This window comes from Rhipicephalus microplus, chromosome 10, assembly GCF_043290135.1.
Source record: "Rhipicephalus microplus isolate Deutch F79 chromosome 10, USDA_Rmic, whole genome shotgun sequence".
In the NCBI taxonomy this organism is placed as follows: Eukaryota; Metazoa; Arthropoda; class Arachnida; order Ixodida; family Ixodidae; genus Rhipicephalus; species Rhipicephalus microplus.
In genome coordinates, this window is record NC_134709.1 from 58,858,047 (window position 1) to 58,878,639 (window position 20,593).

At 44.6% G+C, this 20,593-nt stretch overlaps 1 protein-coding gene across 1 annotated transcript; it reads left to right on the forward strand.

Moving 5' to 3' along the window:
• Nucleotides 1-998: 998 nt before the first annotated feature.
• LOC119181670 (uncharacterized) lies at nucleotides 999-15,781 on the forward strand. Its single transcript, XM_037432913.2, has 4 exons — nucleotides 999-1,175; nucleotides 6,011-6,050; nucleotides 9,647-9,841; nucleotides 15,600-15,781. Exons 1-4 carry the CDS (start codon nucleotides 1,140-1,142, stop codon nucleotides 15,647-15,649), a joined length of 321 nt encoding a protein of 106 aa, XP_037288810.2. The 5' UTR covers nucleotides 999-1,139; the 3' UTR covers nucleotides 15,650-15,781.
• Nucleotides 15,782-20,593: the final 4,812 nt, after the last annotated feature.

The window sequence follows — 20,593 nt, forward strand, 5'->3', positions numbered from 1 at the left end:
GAGTTTTCACCTCTGGGTGGGGGAAGGCTTCTGGAGGTGAGATGCTTGATAGGTGCTGACGTGCCCGTGCCCGTCATAGAAGGGCGAGTGGGACAGACTGCTGAGATGACGCAGTCACTGCGAGCGCGAAAGAGGTGCCTCAACAAGGAAGCGTGTCTGGTAAAAAAAGAAACAAAAGAAAAAAAAAAGAGAGTCTGATAAAAGACGGGTCATTTCTAAGCACGTGGGCCTTCTTCAGAGAGGGCACCTACCGGATTGCCGTTTCCGGCTAAGAGATATAGATTCGGTGTTTGCGCGTCTCCGTTCCGGAAGGTCTGCAAGGTAGGCCCGCCTGCTTGTGTCTTCAAAGCTTACCCTTTCCAGAAGAGCGTAAATAAATAAAACAAATCGAGCGAAGTGAGAAGGCATTCTTTTCTCGGGCACATATGTACTCACGCATGAACCACGTGATTCGAATGCGGAGTTTGGACAGCCGGTGAACAAACGCTGCGAAGGAAAGTGGGTTAAGGGGAGGGAGTACCTTTTTTGTGGGCTCTCTTTACACTCGTGGACCATTTACGGCCTGCCCTTTTCACAGCCAGCATTTACGAGGAGCGGGCATTCACGGTGCCGCTCGTGAGGCTCCTTTCACGGTCGGCCGTCGGAACTGTCTTTGCGAAGAAGGGCGATCTCTGTGGACAGGATTGCTGCCGCTGCCCGTCGAAGCCAGAGGCCTGGCAAAAGGGCTACAGATAGAGGGTCAGATCCTGACGAGTGAAGGAGAAAGTGTTAACATAGAAAGAAAATGTAGAAAAGAGGCGAGAAAGGTTATACAGAAAGAAAGAGAGAAGGAAGAAAAAGAGGGGAGAGTTTACTGAACGCTATAGTTGTTGCCCTAGGGGGAACCTCCTTTTCTCGAGAACTGACGGCTTGTTGCGGGGTGTGCGACGGGGTTCTCAGAGGGAACCCCGGGGTGGTTCTTAAGACTGCGCAATGCATCTCCCCACTCCCGAGTCGCAGAAAGACCGTAGCCGCGCCTCAATCGGAGGGTTCCATCGTATCCTGGACTGCGGCGTGGTAGGGGGTGCCCAGTTTTTCATAAGTGGAAGAGGATCGCCGGGAAGAAGCTCGGAGGTTATACGACAAAAGAACCAGCCACGATGACAAGGGTCTGCAGGACTGTCGCCTCGCTTCTGGTGCGTGACAAAAAGGGGTGAGGGGTCTGGGAAGAATTTGTTATTGAGAACGCGAGTTCCTGGGCAGGGCCGCTGTAAAAAAAGCCTCAACTGCATTTAGAGTTCTTACGTATACCGCATGCTGGTGGATTGACTTCTACATTACGGCACATGGAGACATACAAATAACAAGAAAAAAATGCCTAAGCTACTTGGTATAATCTAACGTTCATTAGAACTGCAGGGTGTACCTATGCAAACTGCAGTTTCATTGTTGCGTAGTCCTTAACGACGGCGTTCACAATATTTAATGCCATACATCGGCACAGCATGGATGAGTTACCTTAACCAACGCCACGAATAGTGACGTGTACGCTGGTTCAGCGATAAATGATTGATCTTGTATTGTTATCCATGTGTTGCCAGCCAAAACTTGCACAATACTTATTTACGTCGTTCATGTTCATCAAAAACTACTAAATGAATGAAACTGACAATCAGGCCACTTATGATGACCCCCTATATTTATAATATGATATGCCAAAATGTTTTACAGTAGCATGCTGTATTTATGTTTCTGTCATGACATTCTATCGGTACAGTGTGGCAGATGGCTTTTGCAATACGAGGACACCCATCAAGAAAACAATGATAAAAGCATTAGGCCGATGCTGTGGAGCACAGCTATGTTTCATTAGTGAGTAAATAGGCGCATTGTGTTTATTGAAGACGATTAAGAATTTGCGGGAAGCCGGTGCTGTGCAAGCAGTCACTGCTAGTATTTTTTCATAACAGCCGCAAAGGGACCAGTATAAGATTATCGGAGTGCGACATACGCAACCAAAAAGGCGTCGATAGTAAAAGCTAGGTTTCATATTCTGTACCATACGTAAACCACTTTGATAAAGACGGCACTCGTAATGGTTCACGAGGGGACTTGCATTTTGTTTTGCTGTAGGGTGAGTCAGGGATCAGGAACGTTTGTCTGCTGAATGTACTAAATCTTGAAGTACCTATTGCCTCCTCGAAAACTTGGAGATACGTGACTTAAACGGGAACGTCTACACATGACGTCTTTGGTAGAGCGATTGTGTCAGTTGTTTTAGGAAATAATCGCGTTTGCATCAGCGGCACGTATCCGTCGACCATGCTTCTTACAATAAACACAAATGTTGAGGTTTTCCCTTTCTAAACGATGGTATGATGAGAGTTGTCCTGGTCGAGGTTTCTAGGAATTACCACCTGCTGGGTTTCCTAAACATGCACCTAAATCTAAGTAGACGTGCCTATGTCATTTCCCCTCCAACAAGATATGGCTGCTGCAGCTGGGATTCGAATCCGTGACCTACGGCACAGCAGCCGATATCAATAACCTCTAAAGCTCCGCGAGTGGTAACCACAGCTCTGGTAGTACAGTGCTAGCAAAATAGTGTGGGTCATGAAGCGTGATGGTATAGGCTGCTATTTATTTGTCAGAGTAATTAGTAATACGAGTTAAATAGCAAGAGCCTACTGAATGCAAAAAGCCGTTATAATAATGACGTCATACTATGACGCGTCTGCTTCAGTCACGCCTCCCGAGCTGCTGAAGTGCAAATAGACCAACTCCTCAGATTGAGGGAATGCTGAGAGGCCGCGCAGTTTATGAGTGTTCAGGATTACAGATGGTGGTGAAAGAAGTTTGTCGAGTAGGCATAAACAAGAAAGCGTGTTGCACAGGCTTTGTTGATAGCACCATAGTGACGGCAAAAAGTGAAACGGCTGTGTAATGAGCTAGAAAGTGTTTTAGCAGCTATAAAACATAGTTACAAGTCGTTGCTTGCATATCGGTAAAGATTAGCTTAGTTAACCTAAAATGCGGATTGTCTCGTTTCCTTTTGTCAAAATTTTTTAAAGGTCGCGGGATCGAATCCCAGCTGCCGCGACTGCATTTATGATGGAGGCGGAAATGCTGTAGGCCCGTGTGCTCAGATTTGGGCGCACGTTAAAGAAAACCAGGTGGTCAAAATTTCCGGAACCCTACACTTCAATGTCTCTGATAATGATGTGGTAATTTCGGGACGTTCAACTCCACGTATCAATCAATCAATCAATCAATCAATCAATCAATCAATCAATCAATCAATCAATCAATCAATCAATCAATCAATCAATCAATCAATCAACCAATCAATCAATCAATCAATCAATCAAATTTTTCTAAAGGCCTGACCAGATGTACCCATTGCAGTGTGTCGCGTGAGCGCGCGGCTTTTTGACGCGTCGCCATGCCCTCTCTCTGAAGAGAGAGAGCAGCGCGGCAATGTGAAGCTGCACGCGCTCTCTCTCAGTTGGAAGAGGGTGCGGCGCCGCGTCAAAAAGATACGCGCTGACGCGCAGTAACGGGTACGTGTGGTCAGTCCTTAAAAGTCGCGTGATTCGCCTCTTTCATTTTCCTGTGCTGCCCTCTGACGTGTTAGTTGGTCTCGTAGAGGGCGTGGGGGTAGTCGAGGGAGAGGCGCAGACTGAAAGCCTCTGAGATCGACAGGCACGCAGACACCATATCGAACCGTTTAACGCCATTTCCGATAAGCGAAGGGGCATGGGCCACGGCACCATGAAGAATTCACATTACGTACAAAAGACGTATTTTCGCAGAATAAAAAAAAAAAAACAGTGGTTAGTTGCATGGTGAAAGAAGCCGGGATTATACGAAAACGTTTGTTCGCAGAAATAACCTCTTTATGAACCTCAGGACTCAGAAACGAGAAATGAGAGAGAGAAAGAGGGAAAGAAGCCCACTTATTTTTGCACGTCAAAAACGTTCCTCACACAAAAACTTCCTTTAGATGCTCTCGTAGGAACCAACAAAGCAGCCGTTTTGGGTGTCTGCACGCCAAGCCATCTTAAAAGCGAGCATTCCACGCACCGTGGAACGAATCTGAGAAGGTCATCATCTCGCGTGTAACAGCTGAGCTCGCGCGCTTTCCGCACACACTGCAGCGTGCCATACTCGCTGGGTTTGCGGTTACGCGGTGCTATTCAGCAGGCCAAGATTACGTCACGACTACGTAATTCGTGCCGGAGCTGCTAAAAATGGGGCTATGCGAGGGCCTGTGCACGCATTAAGGCGCCGCTTTTTGCCGGCTTGCGGCGTCAATGAATTCAAGCGGGTTATGTCTTGTGCTCGACGCGCCTTCATTAACTTCAATGGGCGCTGAGCGCGTAGGCCATCATCATTAGGGAGAGTAACGGTCGATGTCTACTTCTACGGACTGCAGAAGAACGGGTTGCCGCTGAAAATGGTTTTTGCTAGCTGACATATTAGAGAAGAACGTGTTGCTTGGCAAAATGGCGATTGCTAGCTGATAAATTGAAGGGGAACATATGGCTGGACAAAATGATGATTGCTAGCTGACATTTTGTAGAAGCACGTCTTGCTGGTCAAAATGGCGATTGTTGGGCCATTTATTATTACAGGAAAACATGTTTTTGGACAAAATGGCGTTGGCTAACTAACACATTGAAGTTTGAAGCACATTTGCATAAGAAAAAAGAGTAGATGATGTGACACACGCTAAATAAGTAATTAAATTTGAAAAGTTGAAAGAGAACAATAATAGTACGGTATGTAGGCTAGGAGAGGTTCAATGTAGTGCCGGTTATGTCTATTTGAAGGTTGAACTTAGTCTACACTAGTAAAAATTTACTTGTGAGCAATGCTGTTTACTTTACAATCATAATTTTTTTGTTAAGTGAGAGAAAGAAAGCAAAATCTTCATTTTTGAGAACTGAACGCCATAAAGTTCATCCATGATAATCAGTTCGACGTCTCAGATTTGGGAAAATTCTTCGTATTTTGGAGACACTGGCTAAGCAAAATTTTCGTAACCATCTCCACGCTCATACTTTGACTACCCTAAAAATTAATGAAGCTGATCTTTTGGTGACAATTAATCATGTAGTCCTCAGCAGATGACGTCAACACCTATGACGCAGCCGATAAGAGGTGCGAAAACTCGATGGTGGCATCGACGCGTGTATTTTCTTATAGCGCGTTCTTTTCCTTAATAAGTCCATCCTGGTGGCGTTTTGTTGATGTTGTGGTAAGTGAAGTTACCAGTAGGAGAAGAATCGTGTTTTATTTTCAGTTCCAATTTAAAAAAATACGAGCGTAACTCTGTACGTTTAGCGAATGCACATGCTGTAGATCGACCACCTCGGTAGTACGGTAGTTACGGAACTCGGCTGCTGACCGTAAAGTCGTGTCTTCGATCCTGGCTGTGATAGACGTGTTTAAATGGATGGAAAACGTTAGAGGCGTGGGCACTGTGCGGCGTATATTAACGTTAAAGGACACCAGGTGGCCGAATTTCCGAAGCCCACCACTACGGCGTGCCTCAGTTGGAAGCATAATAGGCAAAATGGTGGAACCCTCGTCAAGTGTGCAAATGTGGTGGTCTGTCAGTATAGGGGACTACAGTCTTGGTTGGGGACGGCTAGCGATACTTAGATAACCAAATAATGGCCAAAAAGACTCCGTGGGCTCCACGCTAAGGTCATCCTGCGTGACGGACTCAACGTTCCTGGAATAATGCACGAGATATAGGACAAGTGGTCATCAAGTCATTGATCTGAGGTGTCGAATAAATAAATAAATAAATAAATAAATAAATAAATAAATAAATCAGTCTTGTACTTCAGCCAATCAATCAATCAATAAATCAATCAATCAATCAATAAATCAATCAATCAGTCATATACTAATACAGCGTTTGAGTACTTGCTCTGGAAAGCAGCTTCTCAGCTTTTTTTTTTTGACGCGAGGAGCTCACGACATTAATTCGATTGTTTTCTTCTCCATTTATTCTGCGCAGGTCACCCTTAGCGTCACCTTGACAACCGTGTTTGGAGCAGGTAAGATAACTTGTATTATTTGTTCAGTAATGAACAACTCAAGTGTTTCTCTTTTTTTTGTCTATCATAACGGTATTGTCCAGTCTTTTCTGTGGCGGCGAGACAAGTCATTGGTAGCGCCACATTCGTAGGCGTGCACAGGATATCCCGTCGGTTCATGTGTGTGGAGGAAAAGGGGGTGCGCCCCCCCTCCCCCTCTACGCGTTCGTCCAGTACAAAAAACAACTAGGTTCAAATTGCAAAAAAAAAATGAAAATGAAGCTATGACGTGTTTTTCGCAAAGATCTACATTTGATGCCTGGACTTCCGGGAGCAAAAATTGGAAGTAAACAATTCTTGAAATGCAACACTACGGACCTTCGGCCATCATTATAATCAGAAACCTGCGTGGCAGTTACCCTATTCAACAAGGTTGCTTGTTAGGCGAGTTGGAACAAGTCAGTCACTCGTGTGTTTCTCTCTATTGGTCCCAGCGATTGGTTGCTAGAGCGTATCAGTTGTAAAATCGCGTCCATCGTGTCGTGTGATACTACGAAGATGACCCATACAGAGGTCTCATACTAAGCAGCCCACTGATAAAGAACAGGTAGCGATTGGTAGTCTGTGTCCAGGCTCGTTGTAGAGCTTTACGGTAAGCGAAGCAGTCATTCACTATCGATATAATTATGAGAACACCTGCACACTGGCAAAAAAAGTTTGCGCAGAACCAAATTAACATGCACACTTTGTTCACGAAAAGGCAGCAAGCCCACACGCCATATAATAGCGTGTCGTTTGAGGTTGTTTTACCCAAATAATAAAAAAGAACTGGGAAAGCTACGCATCAGTGGGGCGAGGGCTTGCTTTCTTGAATACTCGGTGCTGGCCCCTTTCCAATGAAGAAAGCTACGTCACGCTGATCACGGGCATGTCGTTCGTGGCCAGAAAGTGTCGGACGCGCGGGGATAGTGCAAGGACAGGGACGCAATTAAATAATATAATAAATTAAATACCCCAGGGGTCTCAAACACACCTAAGTCTACATAAGGCCGCAGTCACTAAACGTAGTCTCGTGGAAACCGGGGCTATAAATATGTAATAGAGAGAGAAAGGGGAGGGAAGGAGAGGGCTGCACAAGATATTAGGTTACGTAGCCACTACACATTTTGAGCGAAGCCCTTCCCATGTCTCACCATAGGTGAGTGCATAAAATGATGTCTGGTGAGGATGCCGGGAACACCGATATTGATCTGCAGAATGAAATCTGTGCGCTGATTGTGAAATAGATTTTACGTTCCCCGAACGTGTTTTAACACATGGTGACTACATTGGTGGGACCACGAAAAGAGAGCTTAATACTAGTCATTTATGTATAGCTCATTGTCATACTTTATAAGTAAACAATGAAAAAAATGTGGGACGAAGATGGTCCTGTGGGACCCGCCGGCCGCTAACGAAAGGTTCGCGGGCCGCCTGTTTTAGACCCACTACCTTCCCTTTCCCCTGTTCTTTTCGCTCTTCCTTCCTTCTCTATGCCATCCCTTTGTTATATACAATATTGTGCTCCCTTGGCGGGCATTGCGTACCCGCCACCGTGGTCTAGTGCTTATGGGGCTCGAATGCTGTTTCGAAGGCCGCCGGATCGAATCCCAGTCGAAGGAGCCGTACTTTGCTATTTAGGAAAAAATGCTTCGGCCAATAATGACAATATGTTAGGTGTAGCGTATCGAAACCACTATATGATTTTGAGAGACTCCGCAGTGGAGGTCCCCGAAAATCTTGTCCATCTGGTGTTGTTCAACGTGCCCGGGCCTCTGCCATTTCACCACCATCGAAGTGTGACTGCCAGGACAGGGAATGAACCCGCGACCTTCGGGTATGCAGCCAAGAACTCTATAGCCACTGACTTACCGAGGAGGACGGTTGATGCCAACGGCTTTAAATTTAGGCGCACGTTAACGAACCCCACGTCATCGAGATTTTCGAATCGCTCCACTATACGCCGTCTCTCATGTTGAAAACGCGGTTTTGGGACGTTAAACTTTATGAGATGACGTGACGAAATCTTTGTATATATCCCGAGTCACTCAGATATAGAGAGCTAAAAGACCCTCGAGATAAAGTTGGAGTCTCCACCCCAACAGTAAGGAGCTGAATGAGTGAAACAACTCTATTTCGAAATCCGGCTAGTTGCTGGTGAGGGCCAGACCATTCGGATGTAGGATGGAAGACCTTGTCTCTCAGTAGCCTCCCTGGCCTGTTGAATAGCGCAGCTTAAACGAATACTAGCACGACGAAAACAGGGACGGGAAAGAAAAGACGAACTACAGCGCTGTATTTTGCCTGTTCTTTTCCGTCCCTGTTTTCGTCGCGCTAATATCCGTTGAAGATGGAAGTGCACCGACTCGCCCAATTGTCCCTCTTGATGGGTAACTCAGGTTTGATCTTCTAAATTGGAGCTGAGCAGCGTTGTAAACCATCGCTCCCAGACGGTTTTGGTCATTTTAAACTTTTCCGTAGGGCCGGGTAGTGAAAGTATCATCACCATGATCAACCTATACGCGCTCGCTCCGTCTTCTTCAGCTTTCCATAACACGTACGCCGGCTTGTCTATCGAGGAAGGTAATACCTAAGATGGGCGAGCTGGTTATGGGACAGAAAATCCCTAACCCAACGTAACACTCACGTGACTAAATATCACTGAATATCCCGCAGCAACTATCAGGATGAAAAATCCCTGAACATCACTTACCACTTAGACACGTGACAAAAATTTCGCACCGCGTAACTACTTATTCGACTAATACTATGCAACATCGCGTAACGTAGCATGTTGTCAGTAATCTCGTAACAGGTAAGTGAAGCAGAGTTTATTTCCCTTTCACACAAAAAGGGGAAGCCGATGCTAAAGGCTGGAGTGCCTGACAATGGCCTCGGCTCCCTTTGCAGCCTGACACCAATAAAAGCAAGCAAATAATGGCAGAGTTAGCTGCATTTGCCAGTGTGACAAAATGCTGCTGTTAACCACGCAGCGTAGACACGATTCAAAGCATTTTAAATACACAAACTGATAAAAAATACAGGTGGATAAGAAGCACATATCAAATTAGAGTACATTTTTCTTTGTTTACATTTTGAATAATTTCAACGCAATATCAAAATCAACATTTGTCGACATTTTATTAATTGCCACGGCACTGAAACCACGCCACATCACGTACTTACTAGTCACGTTGCTACAATCACATACCATGTAGTAGAGTCGGCGACGCTGTGGTTGAAGGATCCGACTCTTTTTGTAGCTGATAGAGAAGCCGTAGGTTTGATTTTAAAATAATAATAGCATTGTTTGACTTTTCTTTGTCATCTGTGTTTTCTTTACGTATTTCACGCGTTTTATGCTGGCATGAGCGCAGGCCCTGAATTTGGCTGACGTATTTCCGCGACGCACTTCGTGGAGATACGTCAAAAACACGCTTATGCTAGCATAAGCTCTGCCCTAGTTCTCTGTCAGCTTAATGTTTGTGTAATATTTCGCGCTGATTAACTTCGCAACATGCTACACTTGCCTGCCTGCCCTAAAACGCCTAATTCCGCTGTTCCCGACTTGTACGCAGCACTGCAACTCGGCATGGGCTATCCTTACTATGGTTTCGGCTACGGCATGCCTTACTACGGCATGGGATACGGTATGGGTATGCCTTACTACGGCATGGGCTACGGCATGGGCTACGGCATGGGCTACGGCATGGGTATGCCTTGGTACGGAATGGGCCTCGGATTTGGAATCGACTACGACTACTACGGCATGGGTGAGTCCGAAAGCAAAGTGCCCTAGACTGCGAGTGGACACCGTGCGGCCAAGCGCAAGCGATGTTGAACGTGGCAGGTAGATTAAAAAAAAAACCCTGCGACACCTAATTTAAGTCACTATCGAATGACTTCATTCATGGAGTTTACTGTCTCACGAAATTACTGCCGCAAAAAAGAATTTTCAGAATGCGCCAATTACGAGCGCTCTTGCACAGATTTGTCGCAAGCTTCAAGTGTTGTCTTTCTCCTTTAGTACTGGCTAGCGAGCTGAGAGCTATGCAGTGAAAAGGTGACAAGTGCTTAAGAAACTAATCGCGTTATTCGAAGCACAAAATGACCACGAGCTTCTCCTTTACTTTCTCATCTTCGAAGGTGCAGCTGGCTTTCAGTGTTATCGGGAGTAAGTGCGCCGTTATGTTGCGCCATCTCGCGCAGGCCGCGTTAACTATGCATCTCATGGTGCTCAAATCAGCCAATGTCCGTGGATTTACAGTTTCTGGCGCGGTTATTAGAACTTAAGATATCGCTCGTCGAGAGAAGAGAAAGCTATTTAGCTGTTTTTGAGAAGGAATCTTATATTCGAGGCCACGTGCTGCGCTATAAAGTTTGACTCCCTTGTTCTCAGATGCCTCCACTACTGATCGGCGGCGTTCCTTAGTCATGCTAAAAAGAGTTGCAGAGTTACTTTTAGTAAACATGGTAGCGAACAGATTGAAACACAATGTGCTGTAGATGTTTTATGAACGGGAGTGAAGTGCGTTGGCTGGCGGACATTTTGATAGGTGGACTTATTTTTCCCAGGGGATTTGTGATCCCTCACTTGTTGGTATTAAAGTGTTTAGTCATTGACGTCTAGACACGCGACGTCACTATCAGTAGTTGTCCTTCACAAAAGCGACACCGTGCACATGTGTTCCCGACGTCAACGACTAAACTGTTGAATCACGTCAAGGTGCCTTAGTCAAACGCAGATTCGCCTATCGAGGCATCCATCAGACTGTCTAAGGCACTTGTACTCGTTCGTAAAACCTCTACGTAATACAGATTTTGTGTAGTATTGTTATCATCGTCGTCATCATAAGCCTGACTACGCACACTGTAGGAAAAAGGCCTTTACCATGTTCCGCCCGTCAACTCCGTCCTGTGCTTGCTGCTGCCACTTTATACCGGCAAACTTTTTAATCTCATCTGCCCACATAACTTTCTGTCTCCCCCTCACTAGCGTGCTTTTTTTGGGAAGGAAGTAAGTTACCCTTAATTACCAGTGGTTATCCTGCCCACGTGCTACGTGCCGGGCCCATGTTCATTTATTCTTCTTAATTCCAACTATGATATCCTTAACCCCGGTTTGATCCCCGACCGACTCTGCTCTCTTTTTGTCTCTTAAGGTTACATCCATAATTTTCTTTTCCATTGCTCGCTGCGCCGTCCTCAATTTAAGCTGAACCCTCTTTGTAGGCCTTCAAGCATGTGCTCTGGAGGTACTTACCGGCAAGATGTAGCTATTGTATACCTTCTTTTTGAGGGATAAGGGCAATCCACCAGTAATCATTTGAGAATGCTTGCCGAATGTGCTCCACCCCATTCTTATCCTTCTATTTATTTGAATCTCGTGGTTCGGCTCCGCGGTTACCACCTGTCCTAAGTAGAGGTACTTTACAACCTCAACTGCACTACTACCTATCTCGAAGCGTCGTTGTCTTACGAAGTAGTTGTACATTACATTTGTTTTATGCAGAATAATTTCAAGACCTACCTTTCGACATTACTTGCCTAATTAAGCAATCGCGAGATGCAATTCCTCCCCTGAGTTACTCAGCAAAGCAATGTCATCAGCGAAGCGCAGATTACTAAAGTACTCTTCATTAATTCTTATGCCTAAGTCTTCCAATTCTAGGCCTCTCAAAACGTCCTGTCAACATGTGGTAAATAGCGTTGGGACGATCGTATCCCCTTATCTTACACCCTTCTTTATTGTTATTCTGTCACTTTGTTTATTTAGAACTACGGAGGTAGTTTTTTTCTCTGTAGATTTCTTTTAGGGCGTTTATATATGCCTCGTCAGCGTCCCGATGCCGCAGTGTCTGCATCACTGCTAATATCTCTACTGAATCAAACGCCTTCTCGTAATCTATGAAGCCTATGTATAGTAGTTGGCTATAATCTGAATATCGCTCTATTACCTGATTGATAGTAGTATGAATGTGGTCGACTGTTGAGTAGCCTGTTCGAAATACTGCTTGATCCGTCGGTTAATTGCGTTCTAATGTCCCCCCGAATTCGTTAGCAATTACCTTTGTAAATAGCTTGTATACGACAGAGAGGAAGCTGATCGGCCTGTAGTTCTTCAAGTGTTTGTCGTCCCCGTTCTTATCGATTAAGATAATATTAGCATTCTTCCGAGATTCTAGTACCCTCCACGTCAAAAAACACTTCGTAAACAGCGTGGCCAGTTTTTCTAACGCAATATGTCCTCCACCTTTCAGCAGATCTGATGTTACCTGATCTTCACCAGCAGCTTTGCCCCTTTGTATGCTCTCCAAGGCTTTTCTGATTTCTTTGCTCATTACTGGTGGGATGTCATTTGAGTTACTGTTAGTTCTAGATTATGGTCGTGTGATCACGGCTACTCTACAGATCTCTGTAAAACTCCTCCGCTATTTTAACTATCCTATTCATATTGGTAGTTACTTTACCTTCCTTGTAATTTAGTGCATGTATCTGGTTTGTGCCTATCCCAGGTTTTCTCTTCACTGCTTTGATGCTTCCTCCGTTCTTTATAGCACGTTCGATTCTCTCCATGCTGTACTTTCTTACATCGCATACCTTACACTTATTAATCAATTCGAAAAGATCTAGTATTTTCATTTTGTTTGTTGTGGTTGAAGCTTTGATGTTTTGACTTATGAAGAGGTTGTAAGTCTCCTGGACAGACTGCTAGTGTCCTGTCTTACTACCGTACCTCTAATTGCCACTGAAAACGAGTGAACCGTAAGTGAACATAGAGGAGCTCTAATGGCAAAAGTAAGAACGAAGTAGGCTTTATACTGAGTGCACACTGAGGCTTCGACCAGGATGTGGAAGTGCTTGGAAAGGTACGTTGCAGGGACCTCCTGCAGGGAATTTTCCTGCAGGAGGTCGCAGAAGGTCTCTTGCAGGACGTTGCAGGGAATTCTCCTAGATTTGTAGAAGAAACGGCAGAAACGAATACGCAAGAAGCCAATAAATGAGCTAGCGCTCAGAGGGAAACTACAAGAATTCAGTCTCATTTCAGCACAGACACTCAGCTCTTATCGAGAAAACCAGCCTCATAGCGTTTACGCAATGAATGATAATCTGGCGCGTATTATGTGCAGTGGGAATTGGAGTATTGCCTCTGCCATTATTTTCGGATTGGTTGCACCTCGAATATCTACTAGCGCAGGCCGACTTGGTCGGTACTCAAAGTCGACGGGGGAAGGGGGGGGGGGGTAGCTTACTGACGTCACTGATATCAATAAATCCATTATTAATTCATTCAATCAATCAAACTATTAACCAATCAATAGTCAATATCATTCATTCAATCAATCAATTAATCAGAACTATAAATTTTCTCCATACATACCTATGGTACAAAAGGATGAACAGGAAAAAAAAGTCAGTGTAGTTGCTCTCAGTACAACGACAAAGACCACATCACTTAGAATAGTGTGATTTAACAATACATAGCTTCTCAACTGCATATCGTATGACATAAAAATGAAAATGTCATAAATAAATAAAAAGCAACAGTATATACCAACAGGAAATCACGATCTAGAGAAGTTTTATACAACATAAAAAAACTACAATAAGAGCAATAAACTATAAAAATTGTTTGATATTTCTTCCTATCACTTGCTGTTAATAAGCTGCTGTATGTATTACAGCTACATTTGCTTAGCACGCAACGCGCCTGAGAATTGAAAATTATCGTATTGAACTTAGGAGCTTAAAGAGATTTTCAGTATTTCTGGAAAGCCGGAGCCAGTTGATCTGCAGTGCCCCCTCTGGCGAGAATTTGATATTGGATACGGCCCGTGCGCACACATTTCAGAATTTTGTCGCTAGGTAGCAGCAGTAACCAAACAGCAACACCGCTGTTGTTATATAAGCTTAAGGTAAAACAATGAGCAATGCTACGAAACAGGATATGCGGCAAAACTAAAATAATACTTCCGCAAGGTGCCTTAGGAGATTAGGTATTTTAGAATTTCCACGCTCTGATGGTAGACAACTTCTAGAAACCGTTCAACCTAGAGAAAGCTACAAAATTATACGTTTGTGAGTAAAGAGCACTCGAACAAGAATCTCACATGCTAGACTCGGAACAAACATTTACGCTGGCGAAAACACTAGGACAATGGCCATCAAGAATAAACCGCAAAGTGATGGAAGTTATTTGAGGACACAAATATTTGTGATGAATTGAGGGAACTGTACTGAAAGTGTACGCCGCGACTTTGTGTTGGCTCTGTCCAAATGAAAATTTTTGAACTTACTGATGTAGGACTGTATATACGTATATATATTTTGTTATTTATTGTTTTTACACTGTGACAGCCAAAACAAAATGGGTCACCGTCACCAATCAATGGTGACAACTCCTTTATGTATTTTTCTCTTTCCCTAAAAGCTAGACTGGAATTAGCGGATCGAAGATGTATCGCAAGCGTGAAATTCCATATTCCGACATTGCAAACATCACCTGCAGTTTTACGCACCGCACAATTTTGATCGCCATCGCTGAGACAAATTATGGATGCCATTCATGCCGGCAGGATAAGTTCGATTTTAACGCAAAAAACCTGTATCATGTAATTTTCCCCAAAACATATACTAAGTATAACGCGCTACCTGTGCATGTAGTCATGTCTCATAACACCACACTTGTCATTGGCGAAATGAATGACAATCCGAGGCACAAAACGGAATCAACTCTGGATGTATAGGGTCGCTTGAAAGTCACTGGGAGAGGTTTTCGGCGTGAAGTGGGTATAAGATAAGCTGATTTAAATTATCATAATCGAAAAACTGTTGTATGAAATTGTTGCCCGCTTTTGCGCATGCATCTGTTTGTAAAACCGTATTCGCATGTACACATCCTCCTGCTGTGTATAGTTTTATTTTCGTTTCATAGCCTCCGCACGCTTTTAATTTTCGCGGAGAAGAACTTGTTTTGTGTTTGATACAATGAATTCCGTGTTCTCCATACTACATTTTGCTTCGCTATTCTGTACCATGTGTCCAGTATTTTTTTCCCAGTCTTATGCTATTAGCGGATTATCATCAAAAGTTTACAGACAATTGTACATATCTGTCTGGCCCATGCGACGACCTTCAGTATGAAGGGAACAATATACGGGAAACTAGCCACAGTATACAGGAAACTATAATTTGAAATTGGCTTGGGCGTAGCCAGGAAGGAGGGCTCTTAAACTTCGGCGAAAATTTTAAATTTTGCTTGTGTATGTATATATACACACACATACAAACGCACGTAAGAACACACGTAAAGTATGATTGAACCACCCTGACAAAACATTTCTGGCTACGCCCCTGGCAATGGGTATGTAGAACTGCCCAGGACTAATAGACTGCTGCAGCGTAATCAAAACGTTACATTTAAAATGACGTACGCGCTTTGAGCGTTTCGCGCCAAGTCAAGGAAAGTATCTTGTAAGCTACGGCTGCACGTTTGCTGAGAGCGTCTCCCTGTTGCGTCACTCTTCGCAGGTGGCTTGGGCATGTACGGCATGGGAATGTACGGCCTCGGCAAGAAGTGAGCGCTGCCAGGACACTCTGACGTCAGTGGCACGAACAGGTGACGTCACACACCAACATTGCCAAGTTCACGCAAGGAAAGGACAGCTCGCCAAGGACGACGCAACCAGTATAAAAAAGTGTGTCTTGCCAAATTCCCGAGTTTACCGGAATGGTTCCTTCATAAGTTAACTAGCTTCACAACGAAGCATTTCGGATATGCAAGGCAAGATCATCATCATCATAATCCTCATAATCATTATCACGTTCATCATTAGCACAAACAACAACAAAAACAAAGTCAACAACAGCGACATCTACTTCTACTAGTACAACGACAAGAACAGCAACTACTAACACTAGTATTACATAAATACCACTATAAATACATTTACTACTGATAATAATACAGATAGAACAACGGAAACCACACTACGGTGTATATCATAATGAGATCGCGCATTTGGCGCATCAAATACCCAAATTCAGTTTTTAATCCACAGCTGATAACAGCGTTTGCTCGCATCGGCTATTGCTCCGGTATACACACACACAAAAGAAGAGGTAGAACAAGCCTACGACAGGCTGCAGGTATGCAACGACACGCAAGGCAAGTGTATTACTTGTGCTAGCAGGCTGAGCGAGAACGTTGGGAGGAGACGATCAGCGTTATCTGCCGCATAAATTATGAACGGAGGGTAGAACCTACCAACCCATCCGCACAATCTGACTCTTAAAGGGCCACCCGCCAGGCTCATAGAAGACAAAGAAAAAATAGCGGAATACCCTTTCCTGACATTTCTCGTCCTTCTTGACGCACTAATGTGACGCAGACATTAGTTCCTATGACGTCTATAGTCATGATTGAAAATTTTGTTGAAGCGCACTAAAAAACGAACGGACTGAAGAGGCTGACAAGGACAGTGCTTACCCTCACAACTGAAGCTTTATTATTAAAAAAAGGGTATTTATAGCGAATACATGGTATTTCGCGCATGTCATTTGTTATATTTTACAAGTAATATATGTGTTGAGATACGCGTACTCTTTCTCATGCAGCTCAATCGTAGCTTGGCTAACACAGTCATGTCCCCACTTTCGGATGTGGCAAGATTCCACTATCTCCCGTGTTAGCTGATCCTTGTGTCGGAATAATATTTCTGTTTCTATAAACACAGGATAACATCCGCAGTTTTTACAGTGATCTGCAAGATGACTGTTGTCTGATACCTTAACAGATGTTAACAGATGCGTGATGTTCTCTAAGGCGGTCGTTCGCGCATCTTCCTGACTGGCCTATGCAGACTTTTCCACAAGAGAAGGGCGTCATATATACTACTCCCTTTACGCACTTCGCGAACATGTTTCTGTGTTATGCGGATGTTTCTGTGTTAGCGGATGTTATCCTGTGTGTAAAGAAACAGAAATATTATTTCTGTTTTTTAAAACAGGGGGCGCTTGCGAAAGTCACAAGATTCCTTGGAATGGTGCCAATCACAGGCGCGCGAACGAACGCCGGCCCGTTCGTTGCGTCTCGCATCGGAACTCGCGTTCTGCTAGTTTAGCGTCACTTTCCCAGCGACCCTATCATGTTGTAAGAGAGACGGGTGCATAGCGTTCCATTTTGGCTCTGTAATTTGCTTCAGATGGAGCGTGGCTGCTACGGCGGGATAAATGGACAAGGCTCGAGCCCAAGAAGCAAGCTTCTAAAGAAATTGGCAGATGCCACGTACAGTGGAAATCGATGATATGCGAAGCACAAATGAGGAAGGTTGATATGCCACTTTAAAATCAGCACAACGTTACGAGGCGGACGTGCATTATGCCATACATGACTGCCATGCAATGAATATCATGTTTGAACGTTTCATTTACCTCCATCGTCTACTCACGTCACATGATACCAAATTTGGTATATGTCGAGCTAGCAATACGTCCGCGAGTGTGGTGTGAGTGTAGCATGTAGTCACGTTTTACATGACACGCATATCATGATTATCATGCTTGCACGTGTCAGTTACATTCGTCGTCCATTCATGCCAGGCAATACCAAAATTGGTATATGTGAAGCTAGCGAAACACCGCGAGCGCGCTATGAGCGTAGAATGTTGTCATGTTTTACATGACACGCATGTCATGATTATCATGTTAGGACGTGTCATTTACCTTCGTCGTCCGTTGTCGTCATGCAGTACCGAGTTTGGTATATATGGAGCTGGCGAAACGGCCGCCAGCGCATCATGAGCGTGGCGTGTGGTCATGTTGTTACATGAGACGCATCTTATGATTATCATGTTTGCTCGAGTCCCATACCTTCATCGTCCATTCACGTCCCGTCGTACCAAATTCCGTATATGCGAACTTAGCGAAATGGTGGCGAGCACGTCATGAAAGACTCAATATATTCCGACGTAACGTTGACCCCCGCGCACGCTGGGTGCAGTAAGCTACGCTAGCAAAACGCGAGCCCTCTATAGACTGACGCCAGGCGCGACCGGTGCAACCGCCACAATCAGCGTCTGTCGGCGCGGCCTGGCGGCAACCGGCGCGAAATGCGACTTGCTGCATTTCGCGCTGACGACGTTACTCAGACAGCACCGCGTCTGCCTCCCTTCGTGACGGAGGGACGCCGTGTGTGCTCAAACGCGCATGCGTCAAAGCAACGCAGCGCGGTACGTGCCGGCTATAGTATATGGCAGGCAGATCGGCGCCTGACGTGGCATCGCCGGCGCGCACGCGCTCCGGGTCACGTCGAAGTGCATTGCTGCCTTGAGTGTAGCATGTAGTCATGTCGTTACATGAGACGCATCTCATGATTATCATGTTTGCACCAGCTACATACCTTCGTCATCCATTCACGTCCCGTAAGACCCAATTCGGTATAGGGGAAGATAGCGAAATGTTCCCGAGCGCATCATGAGCGTGGCATGTAGTCATGCTCTTACATGACACGTGATTATCGAGTTTGCCCAACTCATGTTCCTTCGTAGTCGATTCACGTCCCGTAATACCAAAATTGGCATATGCGAAGCTACCGAATTGGCCGCGAGCGCATCATGAGCGTGGCAGGTAGTCATGTTGTTACATTATACGCATGTCATGATTTTTATGTTAGGGTCGGTCGCTTGTGTTCGCCCTGCAGTCATGCCATACCATACCAGTTTTGCATCATGTTAGTGAAGGAAACCAGCGCAAGAGCATCAAGACCATGAAATGTAAATCATGACATTCATGACATACCTCCTATGATTTTCATGTTATGTCGAGTCACTAATATTCATCATATAAAGTCAAGTTATGCCATACCGAATTCGGTACCAATTGCATAATCGAAAGGGCCAGGTGAGCTAAAAGTAGTAGGTGGCTAGATAGATAGATAGATAGATAGATAGATAGATAGATAGATAGATAGATAGATAGATAGATAGATAGATAGACACGCTCAAAGTCACCGAAATTCACTAAAAATGCTTCGCATTCAATATCTCGCTATCACGGTTACCTGCTGTGGCTACAGTGTTCAACTCATGACCGCAAGAGTGCTGGTTCAATACCGGTTTTGACGGTCCCATTTCGATGTGTGTGGAATGCTGAAAGTCCTTGCATTCTATGCGATATCAGTGCATGTTAACGAACCCGAGATAGTCGAAATTATCCCACCACTACGGCACCTATCATAGTCAATAAGATTAGCAGAGTGGGCTTGTTGGTTTTGCATATTTGAAGGGTAAGGCGCAACGACGACAACGGACAGACGGCGCTCCGTGCGTGTCCACTGTTAATATGTCCGTCGTCGTTATCGTGCCTTATACACTTATACAATTATACACTTATACAATTTCATTGCCAGAGGCACCTTGGGATGTTACCTGCCAGGAACTAATTAACCAACAAAAACTCTTTGTTGTGTCTCTGTTGTGGGCTTCACATTTTGGATTCTGATTGATTGATATGTTCGGTTTAACGTCCCAAAACCACCATATGATTATGAGAGGGCTCCGGAAATTTCAACCACCTGGTCATTTGGGATTCCCATTTACCGAGACACACTGTCAGTACACCTCGTAAATACTTATGTAGCGGTCACTATTGGAAGCAGACACGCTCTTATACTGGATCTGCGAGACCCGAGAAAAAACAAAAGAGGCCATAACAAAAAGAAAATGAAAAAGAGCAGCGATTTTCCAAGTTATTCCTATGTAAAGGAAAAGACGAGAAAATTGCCGCCCGTAATTGTTTATCACTTGGATGACACCTCAACAGGTCGGCACAAGGAATGGGGTAGTGGGATTAAAAGTGGATAGGTAGGGAAAAGCAGAAGACGTAGAGGAGAAAAAAAAAGAAGTCGCATTCGATCCGTCTTCACCAGCACGCGTCCAAACGATCACAACACACAACTCTTCAGCAGAAGACCGGGAGAAGTAGATCCACCGAGTTAGGAGAGGTGTGACGAGCCGTGTAGGCGCCCTTTGATGTCGGGTCCAGCCAAGATTCATATGGTAAAGGAGGCTTTCATCATGCACAAACTTTTGCCCAGTCGTGTTTCAGCAGGTGGCATGCCACGGCGCGAACAGCAAAGACGGAAGCATTCTTGAATAGAACGGTTGAAGAGGGAAAAGGGGTGTTCGTGAATGGATGGTAGCTGCTCGCGACTGCTTCTACAGACCCGCTGGAGAGCGTCTTTTGGTTCTTTATTATACTACTGGAGAAATAAAAAAACCTTCACATCACCATTTTCGCGCGCAATTCAAATTTATTTATTTATTTCGTACTGCCAGCTGGTTTTACAACCTATAGGCTGTAGTGAATAGCAGAAAAAAAATTGTTTAAAGAATCTACCTAACGTCTGCAAGTTTATCTTTACCTTTTAGTAAAACACTTTTTTTTGTTAATGTTGACAAGGACCCCATTTAGCCAACACGATTGCCTTCGCTGCCGCGCTTGTAGACTGCTTATGAAATCAAACG

Coding starts and splice junctions, on each gene's coding strand:
- LOC119181670 (XM_037432913.2), top strand. CDS start 1,140: ATGACAAGGGTCTGCAGGACTGTCGCCTCGCTTCTG. Junction 1,176..6,010: donor GGACTGTCGCCTCGCTTCTG/GTGCGTGACAAA, acceptor TATTCTGCGCAG/GTCACCCTTAGCGTCACCTT. Junction 9,842..15,599: donor CTACGACTACTACGGCATGG/GTGAGTCCGAAA, acceptor CACTCTTCGCAG/GTGGCTTGGGCATGTACGGC.